General features: G+C 38.1%; 1 protein-coding gene across 4 annotated transcripts in view; it reads left to right on the top strand.

Annotated features, from left to right (window-relative positions):
• The window catches only part of TMEM245 (transmembrane protein 245), a 97,734-nt gene that overhangs the window by 56,917 nt on the left and 27,123 nt on the right, over nucleotides 1-13,694 (top strand). For all 4 annotated transcript variants that reach the window (XM_049627628.1, XM_049627624.1, XM_049627632.1 and 1 more), the window contains 4 exons: nucleotides 1,900-1,998; nucleotides 4,199-4,330; nucleotides 8,065-8,187; nucleotides 8,317-8,462. In XM_049627628.1, coding sequence (XP_049483585.1) covers nucleotides 1,900-1,998; nucleotides 4,199-4,330; nucleotides 8,065-8,187; nucleotides 8,317-8,462 — 500 coding nt within the window. The remainder of the gene's footprint in view (nucleotides 1-1,899; nucleotides 1,999-4,198; nucleotides 4,331-8,064; nucleotides 8,188-8,316; nucleotides 8,463-13,694) is intronic.

Genomic DNA, 13,694 nt, shown 5'->3' with positions numbered 1-13,694 from the left:
ATTTAAAGTAATTAAAAGAAGACCAGGGCTAATTGTGGCTTTTAGTTATTTTGGACAATTTGCTGTGTTAGGTGTTTTTTGTTCATAGGTTATATATGCTGTAGTTGAAAGAGTACTAGAGAGTTTTTCATCCTGCCTCTACCAGTTAGCTGCCTGACTTGGGCCTGTCGTAGGTTCTTTCTAAATCTGTTTTCTCATCTTGAAAGAACAAAGGTGATAAAGACCTTTTTCTGACCTAACCCTTGGGGTTGTTGTAATGATCACATAATGTAGGTGAAAACCATTTGTAAGTTGTAAAATGCTATACGAAGACAATGGCTTCTGTTATATTTACTAATTTGTGTTTGGTTTATGAATAAAGTATAGAGGAAAACATTGGGCAGATATATTTGTATCAGATAAGTCTAAAAACTGGTTCAGATATCTGTAAGGACAGCATCAAGTAAGCAAAAGGTGTGGGTAGGCCACACAAAGGAAAATACTCATTGAAAACCAACACAGAAAAGTGGTCACTATTGTACCTGAAGAAGAAAAGTATTTGGTTACAATTTCACAGCTATTAAATTATCTAAAAATTTATCAATCCATAAGGCTTTGGGAAAACTGGTTTATTCCTACAATGTTGGAAAATGTTAATTGGTATACTCCCTATGGAAGACAGTGCATAGCAAGAGCCATTAAAGTGCCTATTTCCTTTGATTCCTATACATTTATCATGCTATTAGTAATAAGAAAAAAAAAGTTGTGTATAAGGACATTCATTGCAGTGTTATTTGTGACATTAAAAATTGGGAACCATCTCCATATCCTATGATTGGGTAATGATAAACTAATATCAGAACTTAAGGTAGAGTGTGCAACTCTTGATCTTGGGGTTGTGAGTTTGTGCCCCACCTTGGGCATAGAGATTACTGAAAAATAAAATCTTAAAAAAAAAAAAACCAAAACTAATATGGAACCATTAAAAGAAAGGATGAAAGTGATGAAGTGATGAAAAATTCTAAATTATGTTTATAAACACAAAAAGTCGCAGAGGATATAGAATAATGGAAGCATTTGTGGTAAGGAAGTGGGACTACAAATCAGTGTTTATCTTTTAAAAAATGTTTTTACTATTATGCTATTGTTTGTTTTTAGAGTGTGCAAGCAGGGGTGGGGGGCAGAGGTGGGGGGAGAGAGAATCTTAAGCAGGCTCCACACTCAGCATGGAGCCCAGTACATGGCTCCATCTCATGACCCTGAGATCATGACCTGAACCAAAATCAAGAGTTGGACGCTCAACCAACTGAGCCACCCACACACCCCTTTGTTATGGTTTTAATAACAAAAATGTGGCGTATTATAATGAATAACTTTCCTCAAAGTTATCTTGTCTCACTGTACTTGATTCCCACAAACCCTGAAGCCAGTCTCATCATCAGTCATAACTCTGAGACCTGATGCCTCTTAGCAAACTATGGGAAATATTTGTGTTTATAGCTAAGGTCCTAAAATTTTACTTGAAGTTCTGTGGTAATTCTTAACACCAGTGATAAATGTAACATGAGATTTCTGTGTAATGGATAAACACTTGGGTCACATGCAACATATTTGTCTCTGGCCAGATAAGATTTGCTAAGTCAGTGATCATGGCTTCACATGTACCTTTCTCTTACAACCTGAGGTGGCTCTCTTAGAGACCCAGAAATAGAGGAAAGCAAAAAGCCAAAAAAAGCAAGGAAATTTGCTGGGAATATTGAAGAGTACAGAGTTTAAGGAAAGATTATAAGATGGCTAGAGGCAATTAAATAGTCTGGAACATTTTAGTTTGATTTGGAACAAATATAAAGACCCAGCATGAATTAATTTTACTGGATTGTTGCCTGAGATATTAAACCAGATTATATCTATTTCTTCCAGCTTCATAAAATTCTGGGAGATAAGGTGAACAATACTGCTGTAATTGAAAAGCAAGTACTAGAACTTTGGGACAGATTGTATCATTCTTGGTTTGTAAAGGTAAGTTATTAGATGATTTCGATTTTAAACTTATAAAGTCCTTTTATTTTACAGATTCATTGACTAGATACATATTGACTAGATAGATATTAACATTGGATGTCATTTATTGAAATTTGGAAGATACAGGATCTTAAACCTCAGGTCACTAAAAGTCAGCTTGAGTTGATGGTTAATCTCCATGGCAGAACCAACCTGTCACTGTGCTGTATTGTATTCCATCCTCTGTTCATTGTTTTACTTTTAAAAAATACTTTATTTTTGAGAGAGCAAGCAAGTGGGAGAGGGGCAGAGATGGGAGTCAGAGGATCTGAAGCAGGCTCTGCCTAGACAGCAACGAGCCCAATGGAGGGCTTGAACTCCCAAACTGTGAGATCATGACCTTAGCCCGAAGTCAGATGCTCACTGCATGAGCCACCCAGGCACCCCTCCTCTGTTCATTATTTTCAACAGCATCTCATCTCTGTACAGTTGAAATGTAACATAAACCACAGATATAATGTTAATTTTTTAATGGCCACAATAAAAAGCTAAAACTAAGGTGAAATTAATTTTAAAAATATTTCACTTACATAACTATACCCAATATATTATTGTTTCAGTATATAAGCAGTGGAAGAAAAATCTTAATACAATATTTTATAGCCTTTTCTTTTTTTTTTTTCCTATAAGTCTTGGAAATCTGATATGTATTTCATACTAATAACACATCTCAGTTTTTGGACTAGCCACATTTGAAGTGCTGATAGCCACATGTACATAGTGGCTACTGTTTTAGATAGTAGAGCTCTGGACATTAAGAACTTGTCTCTTTGAGGAAGGAAAATAGATCCAGAAGTTTGGAGATGTATATTTTTAATCACCCTTACCTGCTACTTGTGCTGATACACTCTTCAGAATTTCTGGCGGAAAATAATACCATTTACCACTAAATTTAAAAACGATGGTTTTGAAAAGCAGCTGGTTGTATGGGACCATACTGTATACTGCGTTGGCAGGGCCTGTGGACCCTCAGGGGCTGTGCTATGGAAGATGACTATCCAGTGGGGAAGGAGGTAGAGAATGAGATAAGGTGGTAAATTTTGACAGGGTTGATGGTAAGGAGAAGAGCATGTATATATCATCCTTTTAACTTGGGGTAGAAGGGAGGAAAGCTCAATTTCAAATTTGAGTTGGTTGCATAGTGACCTGTTTTCACTCCTGGGATGAATTGAGGGAAGCTGGCTAGTTTTTGTGAGTTTCAAAGACTGGAGGTTAGAACTAATTGGGGAATCCCTAGGCAGTAATCTGCTGAAGAACTGGTCAATTGGAAAGGTTATATCTATTTTTTCTGCTGACTCTGGGACTTGTGCTTACAAACAGCTTTTTTTCTATGCCTCACCCCTTTTGAGCTTCATTGTATGGCCCAGGGAAGTCAGTGTTTTAGAAGCATAGGTTTGTAAGTAGGTAAGTATGTTGCTTTCTTTCCTAACACCTAATGTCTTCATTGCATAATGAAGGTTGATATATCACTACGATGTTAGCAAAAGTGTCAGAACAGAAACAAAATGTTAAGAACCTACTTATGTTTCTGAATTTTAACCTCACTAGTCATTTTGTTTATTCATATCTCTTTCAAATTTAATTATTCCTGCATTCTTGTCAATGTATTTCTCTTCCATATGGATGAGTTAGATTTTTCTCCCCATTTTTGTTTCTTTTTCATTTATCCCCCATTTTGTTGAGATATAAATGACATGTAACAATGTTTTAGTTTTTAATGTACTTTATATTCCTCTCTCCCCCTTGCTTTCTTTATCTTGTATGGAAGGTTAATAATTAGGGGAGTGGGATGAGGAAAGGAAGAAAAAGCAAAAATCGGGACCCCCAAAAAGGTAGAGGGGCTAAAAAGAGGAAAAAAAGAAAGTAAATGTTGTGTTGGTGTACAGTCAATATGTATTGAGAAATGAAGGTTGTTCATAAATGTATTAAAAAGGAAGTGCTTGAGCTCAGCTGACAGGTGGTATCTAGAAGGTATCTAAAGAAGAAAAAATGTATTTCATATTTTATGTCTTTAGGTAGAGTTCTTAGCTGATTTCTTAAATAATGCAGAGTTTTTCACCTTTGAGTAACTACTCAAGTGCTCACGTGGACATAAAATAGAGTATTTATACTTCTTATGCTTTTGGAGATTTCATGTCTGAACCGTTTTATTCCATAGAATGTAACGCATTCTGGAAGGCACAAAGGACACAAGATGCATATAAATCGTCAGAATAGCTGGCTGGGAGACATCCTGGACTGGCAGGATATCGTTTCCTTTGTTCACGAGAACATTGAGACATTTCTTTCGGTAAGAAATAGAATTTTTAGTTAAACTGGACTTAGAAATAAAAATAGAAATTCTAATTTCCAGTTTTCTGTGCACACTTAGAGGCCTTTAGTTACCTTGTTTTTAATGCCACAACATTTGCCATTTTGAGAGTTCTAAATGCACTAGGAAGATGTCTAAAGACCATAGGCCTCAGGAGTAGCTCCCCTGGTGCCTTCTCTGTGGTTGAAGAGTAACCGAGAAATGCTGAATCAGGAAGCATATGTGAAGTGTTGTGGGCTCTCAGATTCTGAGATAGGTATCTGTCCCTTAGGCTGACTAGAATGTCGCTGGACCACTAGAGAGCGATCGGCCTTTCTGGTGCGCAAAGTCTTTGGCAGATAGAAATCTGGTTCCACTTACATTAGAGAGATTGGATGTCCTTCAAAGGCTCAGCTTGTTGTTTACCACCCATTTTCCCACCATGTTCCACCCACCTCTGCCTTGTTTGCCTAACGGTCGGTCGAAGGCAGCAAGGAACAGCTTGTAGCATTGCTGAAGTTTTAACAACCACTCTTGGTTCAACAGTGTGTTTTATAAAGTGTCCTGGCATGTGGCTTTTCACAGAGATGAGAGGATTTTCTTGTGAATGGACTGGTGACTTTCATCAGTTTAACAAAAGTTGAGGTTTGCAATGCTAGATTTTTTTCTTTTCTTTTTTTTTTTTTTTTTAAAGATTTTAAGTAATCTCTACAACCAGTGTGGGGCTCAGACTCAACCCTGAGATCAAGAGTTGCACGCCCCGCAATGCTAGATTTTTTTTTTAATTTAATTTTTATCAAACTATTAATAGATGACCATAGCAGAGAGTCAATAATAGTTTAATAAGATTTTCAGTAAAAAAATGACAGTGCCCTGCTTTGTGCTTCTCCACTTCAGTCTCGTTTTCTGGAAACAGCTGTCAATTCTTTTAGCTTTCTCTGGTATTTATCTCTAAATTTCCAAAAATAATATTTATACTGGTCTTTCTTGGTTTTGTAATTTTAGGTATTATCTTTTGGCTTCCTAATTTGGAAGATGAAGATAAGGATGTGACTTTGAAGTCCCTCAGTGCTCTCTTCTATCACCTGTGGGGTTTTCTTACAGCTCTTTCGGTTCCTCCCCCAATCCCTGCACTCACACTTGCCCTTCTTCCCACTCACCTAATACAGCTATCACAGTGTGGAGTTAAATCTAGAAATTCATGTCCTTCAGTTCTAAGAGTTTATGTGTTTGATAATCTGTTTTCTCTAGTCCAGTGGTTGTCAAACTTCTTGGTCTGAGGATTCCAGAGTTTTTGTTTGTTCACGTGGGTTCTATGGATTATTATTGTATTAGCAGTTAAACCTGAGAACTTTAAAATATTTATCAGTTCACAAAAAATAACATTATATATTAACACATTTTTTGCATCTGCAAAATAACCATTTTCCAAAACAAAAAATGACTCAGTGAGAAGAGTGACTTTCTTTTACTTTTTTGCAAATCTCTTTAATGTCTGGATTCTCATACCTGCTTCTGCATTCAGTCTATTGGAATACATTGTTTTGATCGAAGTATCTGAGGAAAATCCAGCCTCATACAGATACGTAGTTGGAAAAGAGGGGAGTCTTTTAATAGCCTTTTCAGATAATTGTGGCTATTCTTTGATACTACACCAAAACTCAACAAATGGTACTTTTTAAATGTTAATTGCAGTTTGGAATTTGAAACCATATCCATATAAACTTTTTTTGTACTGCCTTACATGGAAGTCCATTGATCTGTCTTGAATAGAAATGGGTCTTTTACTCTTACATGCTTTTGTAATATGCACTGGTCATTTAGACTATTGGTTCACTGATTTTCTGTACATCCTCTAAATATCAACACATTTTCTTATAAAGTATTAAAAAAAATCACATTCTTTAACGTCACTACCTGTCTCATCAGAAAAAAAATCTTAATGCGTCGAAGTCAACCCTTGATCGGATTTTTTATTTCTGCCTATATTCTTGTAATATCCGATAGCTCTCATGGTCTGAACCTTTCTTCCTAATCCCCTTGGGTACACAGAAATGTTACTTGATTGTTGTTGGAGACTACCAGTCTACAATTAATGTCTTCAGTTAATTTCTTAAGAATTGTCACAGAGTATTTCCTATCAGGGTGACCCAGAAACTATTTAAAAACTTTTTTAATAAAAATTCCAAAATGCCAGAAGCCCCCAAAAGAATGCATGTAAAAATCACAAATAAGGGTATTGTTGGTTTGTTTCTTGGAATCAGTGGTATTATTCATCCATTCTTTGTTCCACAAGGTCAAATGGTCAGTCATGCATATTTTTGTAGGCATTGCAAGGCATTTTGAAGATTTTATGTGAGGAGTTATTGTAAATGAAACCAGCCTGCAAAGGCTCTCCTGTGAAGACTGAGCTGAGGTTTGCAAGAAATGCCGGGGACAACAAAATACGCCTTTATAAATGATACATTTGAGATAGGAAAGGAATGGATAGGCCTTTCATAGAACAGATGGTGTAACTTGCACATATGACAAAAAACAGAGCTGCTGTTTTGGAAAGGGCACACCAAAATAAAACCAGACGTTAGAGTTCTGGTCCCAGCTCTAGTTCCAATTATTAGCTCCAAGGCCCTTGGGCAAGTTTTAAAACATCTCTGAGCTTCAGTTTGTCTATCTTTAAAATGAAGTTGGTATCCTCTGCACTGCTTCTCTCACGGGACAGATATTGTCAAGAGGGAATTTAAGTTCCCGAGAAGATAGGAAATGAAAACATCTAGGTGTGCCACAGTTAGTGTACATCTTCTTCTAGTAGTGTTTAACGTGTATTATAGCAGCATTTAGCATATATTAGTGACCGTTTTAATAACTGATTCTAGTGAATTTACAGGTGATGGATCAAAGGAATTCAGTAGGGTCATCGTCTATCTGAAGAAAGATAGTCAGCTGTAGAGCTCTGCCCTTGACCCTATCCTATTTATTGTGATTTTAGTGAAATCATCGAAGTGATACTTTTGTATTTGTAGGTGAATCTAAGTTGGAGATGGCAAGAGGGGAGGCAGCTAATAAGACAAATACTAGAATGTTCATGTCTGCACTAATGATCCTATACAGGTTGCATTCTGGCATATTCTCCTGTAGGTTTTTTTTCTACACATATCATTTTTACATAGTTAAAATCATGCTATATATAAAATTTTTGTTTCCTACGTTTTACTTTTTTTAATTATGATTTTTTAATGTTTATTTTGGGGAGAGAGACAGAGCATGAGTGGGGGAAGGGCAGAGAGAGAGAAGGAGACACAGAATCTGAAAGCAGGCTCCAGGCTCCAAGCTATCAGCACAGAGCCCAATGTGGGGCTCAAACCCACGAACTGTGAGATCATGACCTGAGCCAAAGTTGGAAGCTTAACCAACTGAGCCACCCAGATGCCCCGTTTTCAATTTATAATTATGTCATAAAATGTTTTTCTGTGTTATGATACGCATATCTTTAATGGCTACCTGATATGATTTGGAGCTAGATTCACTGTGATTTTCTTAACCATTTTCCTTACTATTCAATGTTCAAGTGTTTTCAGATGATAACGTATTTCCCCCCCCCACCCATAAAATACTACTCCGTTCTTGTCTTTTCACTTTCTGGTACTAACGCTCTTGTATTGAAAGCAGAGTAGATAGCTGTCGGAACTTCTTTCCTCAGGATTAGTTCTAATGGTTCAGCTTTCCCTCTTCATCAGATCTTAGAGTCTCTGTGGATTGTCATGAGCCGGAACGTGAGCCTGCTTTTCACCACGGTCACCACCCTCCTGACCATCCTCTTCTACAGCGGGACGGCCCTTCTCAATTTTGTGCTATCTCTGGTATGTACATGTAGATAAGAGCATGTTACCTCTCCTTCTGCAGTGAAGCGTTTTCTTGGTTCCATTTGTGTTTCCTTCCTGTAGTTTCCAAATGTGATTTTTTAGGAGATACTGTCCTTTGTTTTGCAGATAATTTTCCTGACCACACTATTTTATCTATTAAGTTCCAGTGATGAGTACTACAAGCCAGTGAAGTGGGTGATAAGCCTGACACCACTATCTCAGCCAGGTCCTTCTTCTAATATTATTGGCCAGTCTGTGGAAGAAGCTATCAGGTAGGGATAAGATTTATGCTATTCTTATTTCCTTTAGACACTGCTTTCTGTGAGAAGCCTGTTTCAGTCTTGAGCCTTTCTAATAATCAGTGCAAAACTAGTGACGAACCCTGGTATTTTCAAAATTTTTAATTTCCTTTTGAGAGAATAATGTGAGCAGCGCAAGTTTCGATAAGAAGAAAAATTCAGTTTCGGTATCCTGCTGTCAGCCCTGTGAGCTACAGCCCCCTCACCCCGTGCAGGCTCTTGCTCTCGCTGCAGCTCATGTTGCTTGCTGGGGAGAAACCCCTCTTGTACCACGCATACACCTCCCCCTTCTCTTAGAGCTCAGGAACTGCAGCTTTGTCCCGGGAGAAGAATAAATGGTCTTTCTATTTCTTCCTCTCTGCCTCTGCAGCTGGGCTCTGTGCCCTTTGCGTGAAGTTAGCCTGGAAACTGGAAATGCAAAGATTTTGGTTATTTTTAAGTCATGGGCTGGATGTGCATCACAAGTTCTGGCCAGAAACTTCCCATGTCTTCTGGGGTCCATGTATTGCAGGCTGGGCTTTTGAATGAGATGATTCCTCAACTTTTTTTTCTTCATAGGCTCTTTCCAAGTCACTGGCTTCTGCCCTCCTTTTTCCTCTTTGTCATTTCAGGTAGGGAAAGGCCTTTTGCAGCTCAAACCTAGCTCTGCTCCTTCCCTACCCTTTCCTCTTATTGCTTGGGGCTTGTTAGAGTTCTACTACATTTTTACTGCTTATGAATAGCTATACCCAAATTAAATCCTCATATCATCCGTTAGAGTTTCTTTTTGTAATAAGTTGTCAGCCAGGTGTTCTTAAACTTATTTTGAATAGTGAATCATTGGTTGGCATTTATGTTTCCACGTATTTTTAAGAAATAGCATTGCTTGAGGGCACCTGGGAGGCTCAGTCGGTCGGTTAAGCATCCAACTCTTGATCTCCGCTGAGCTCATGATCTCACAGTTTGAGTTTGAGCCCTTCATCAGGCTCTGCACTGACAGTGCGGAGTCTGCTTGGGATTCCCTGTCTCCCTCAGTCTCTGCCCCACCTCTGCTGTCTTGTGTGCGCTCACTCTCTCTCTCTCTCAAGAATAAATAAAATAAAACATGAAAAAATTATTATAAAAAATAGCATTGCTTTGAACTAGTCTTCCACAGAAATCTTGATTTGACTGGATAATTCTCTGACTGATCTTGGCTTATTTCTTCATTGTGTTTATTTAATAACTGGTTGAGGATACCATTTTGGTCTCTGAAAAACCTTAGTTACATTCAAATAACACACATGTTCTTGAAATATATTCTTCCTAGAAAGTTTGGTGGGTTTTCTTTCTTTTTCCTACCAGCAAGGCCTGGGTAAAGTCTTCAATATCTTGCTTCCTTTATTAGCCATCAGGTAGAATTTTAAAAATGCCCTTATCCTCTCTGGTGCTCTTGGGTATCCCCATGGGGCCATCTATGTAAAGATTCCAAGTTTGGGAGTGCATGATCTACTGTAACAGTTTTCAGGGTGAAGCTATCTTCGGGGAAGTCACTTGCTGGCTTTAGCATTCCTTTTAAGCCTGCATGACCATTGGTTATCATCTTTATTGAGTAAATAAAATGCTGAAAACTCTTAGCAATAAATTCACGTTAGTTTATCTAAGTGACATCTGTCTGGCTTAAAGAAGTTTGTGTAAATAACTCGACCAGAAAGAAAAATAACCTTCAATCTTCCCAGTAGGATGAAACTAGTGAATCAACCCTATCAAAGGCTGACAGAAACCTTTCAGTCAGTGTAACTTAAGCCAAGCCTTACAGAAAAATATCTACCTTGTCCCATTAAGAACTTCAAGAAAGCTGATACTTCATTTTCCTGAAGTAATCTTTATTAGCACTGACTGTTATTCTCACAAAAGCTTTTCTGTTTTTAAATCACAGTTCTTGAGTTTTCTCTTGTTCGGCTTTCTTAGAGTGAACCGCTGGTCAACTGTCCTCTGTCTGTCTGGCATTGAGTCACTTTTGTTTTCATACAAATATGCCAACTCCTTTGTTTTAAACTTAATACTTTAATGTCATCGTTGCTTGGAGTTGGTAAGCAGAGCTGTGACTTGCATGTCGGTCCAGCTGATTGAAAGCACATATCCTTCCGGTATACCACAATGCCTTCTTCCAGGAGGAGCTGGTTGAGGCAGAAGATGATGACTTAACTTTGTGGTACTGTTAAGACTGTTTAAATAGTCACATGAGGCTGGCGGCTAAAAATTCAGGTCTTTGGCCCACAAGGGCATTTGAGGTTAGAAAGAGTGTGGTCATCTACAGAGATAAGAAATAAATGCCTTTTTACAAATTAGATTTGCCTTATTTTCTTGGGATTGTACAGACTAAGTATGCGCTGTAACAGTAGCCCATGTCTTGGTTCCAAAGCATACTAGTACAAAACCCATTTATTTTATCATGTCTTTTTTTTTTTTTATTTTTTTTTTAACGTTTTATTTATTTTTGAGACAGGGAGAGAAGAGCATGAACAGGGGAGGGTCAGAGAGAGGTAGACACGGAATCTGAAACAGGCTCCAGGCTCTGAGCGGTCAGCACAGAGCCCGACGCGGGGCTCGAACTCACGGACCGCGAGATCATGACCTGAGCCGAAGTCGGCCGCTTAACCGACTGAGCCACCCAGGCGCCCCATATTTTATCATGTTTTTAATATAGGAAAAAGTTTAAACCCTCAGTACCAGGACTGTAATCTTAATGGCTCTCAAAATTGAAAACTACAGTGCAGACTAGTTAATTTGTCTGGTCCATTTGTGTAACCACAGCTATATCAAGTTATGTAAATTAAAGATTATAACTCCAGACGATTTTTAGCAGTCTCCGTGCTTATTGTCTCTTTCTTTCCTGGGTCAAATGCAAGACCTGGAATGTACAGGTTTTATAGAGATGCCTCTGTAGAACCTTCTCACATATGTAAGATAATAGTAAGTTCTAGTTTTAAGAGCTCTTGTTACATTTTTCATTCTGAAGGATTGTGTTCAAGATGGAATATGTTTCTTCACGGACAAAGATTTTAAGAGGAAAAATATTAAACAAGTGTTTATGAAAATGTTATTATACGGTCCTCAGAGGGCACTTCAGTCTACAAATTATCAGTGATCTCAGATTTTATAAAGATCAATCATTAGTCATCATCAGTGTTGCAGTCAAGTGGAAATCGTTCAACTCATTTTATATGATCCATCGATAAGTTAAAAGTGGACTTGAAATTGGGAGTTAACTGCATGACCAGGCAGTGGCAGTGTCTTGGCTTTTGAAGCTTTGCTTTATGAAATATGTGGCTACTTGATGATCACCGTCTCGTTGAATTGTTGAACCTCAGGATTCTCAGATCTGAATAAGTGTTCTTCTAAATTGAATATGTTTGTGTGTTCATTTGGGTTTTCGTTTCATGAATTTTTCAGTTAGTGGCATGCATCCCCTACCCCCAAACCATTTTTGTCCCTTTAGAGCATGTCGTGTCCTGAATGTTTGCATCACATCCTTCTTCCCCGATGCTCCCATTCTGCTTGCTCTGGTGGAGATATTGCACATTACTAAGTTGCATGTTGTCACGGCCTCAGTGCAATTTAGTGTGTGTGATATTTTCACATGAGTGCATGCACACGGGTATGGCTCTTGCTTGTGGGATTACAGGTTTTCAGTGCCAGTGGGTGGGAGTCTTACTTATGAATTAGATGGGAGAATGTATGTACTGAGTTTTTTTTTTTTAATTTGGAAAATGAATGTACTTTTCACCTCTATCCCTCCAACTATGGAGAATTAAAGGTATTGGGTAAAAAAAAAAAAAAAAAAAAAAAATCAGTGCTGATCATTCCGTAATTCCGTATTTCCATTTTTGACTTTAAACAAATATTCGTTGCAAAGAAATTCTCATGAATCTAAGGTTATAAACATTTGTTTAAATTAAAATGTATAAGGAAGAGTTTAAAGCTGTAAGAGTGTATTTTCATTTATTCGAAGAGATAGCTCTCCTAACACTGGAATAGAGTGACACAATCTCTTATGCATATTTGGGAAAATCATATTAGCTGGAGTTCTTAAATAATAACCAACTCAGTGAAAAGAATGCCTTTTTAACCTACTTGATTAAAGATTGGTCTAATAATTCTGAACCTTTACATCAAGTTTCCAAGGGAGTGACCTTAAGAAACTTTGTCTTGTATTTAGTTTCTCATTGTGATGCTTTAAAGAATTGCTAAATTAATTTTAATAGCCTTATAATAGAACTAGTGTTGAGATACAAATGTTTGCTATTTGCCTATATACTGTTCACTTTTTAATTAGAGTAAGCATCCATTATCAGCAGGCACTGTCAAAGACACAAAACCATGTAGTAATGATATAAAAACATTGAATTAATATTTCTACTGCCAAGGATTCCAGATGATTTAATGTGACGCCACTGTTGTACCCTTCTGTGTGTGACTGTGACTCACTGTTTTTCCCAGTGGGGATGGAAGGTTTCCGCAGAAACGGCTTCTCCCTGTGCTTCTCAGCAGCATGCTAGGTCTGTGCGTACAGCGTGACCTTCCCTTCTGGAACAGGGAAATCCAGTCTCAACCAGGTTTCTGTGCTTTTTACTGTGTGGAGCTGGGTCTCTGGGACAGATGACCCCGGAAAGGGAGGGAGATGTAACTTTTCAAGAGAGGTTAGGTAGTAATGAAAAGAGCTGGGGGATACTATGTCCGATTGGTAATTTTATATGCTGTGTTTCTGGAAGCTGGCCTGCCCTCTCTACTACCTGGCCTTCTCTTGAGGGGCAGTACAGAACATTGGTAAGGTGACGCTTGTTGTTGTTGCCTGAGGGAACAATAATCTGATAGCCTTCCTAGTTGACCTTTAGAAAGAAAAGAGGGTAGAACCAGTGTAATGAAATGTTGGGAGCAGGCAGAATTTGATTTTGGATTCTTTCCTTTCTTCTTACTTAGACACGTGAACGCTACCTGTCTATTGGTTTAGAGTCCTGTGTCCTCTGAGGGCATAGAGCTCCTTGACTGTGGCTTATCATTCTCCCCAACCCCCTCCTTGCTTCAAATCGCATTCCAGCAAAAGCAGATCATCTGATCAAATCCTGGGTTGTCTGGCCAGTTTTCTCCTTTTAGAAAAGTAACAACAAACCCATTTTTCTTTTCTTTTTTTTAAGCTTCCTCGTCATCTCTCTTCCCAAGAACACCCCTTTGGTCAGAATTGAG

The sequence above is a fragment of the Panthera uncia genome, chromosome D4 (assembly GCF_023721935.1).
Source record: "Panthera uncia isolate 11264 chromosome D4, Puncia_PCG_1.0, whole genome shotgun sequence".
NCBI lineage: Eukaryota > Metazoa > Chordata > Mammalia > Carnivora > Felidae > Panthera > Panthera uncia.
Note: the sequence above shows the minus strand (reverse complement) of the source record. Positions and strands in the feature narration are given on the sequence as shown.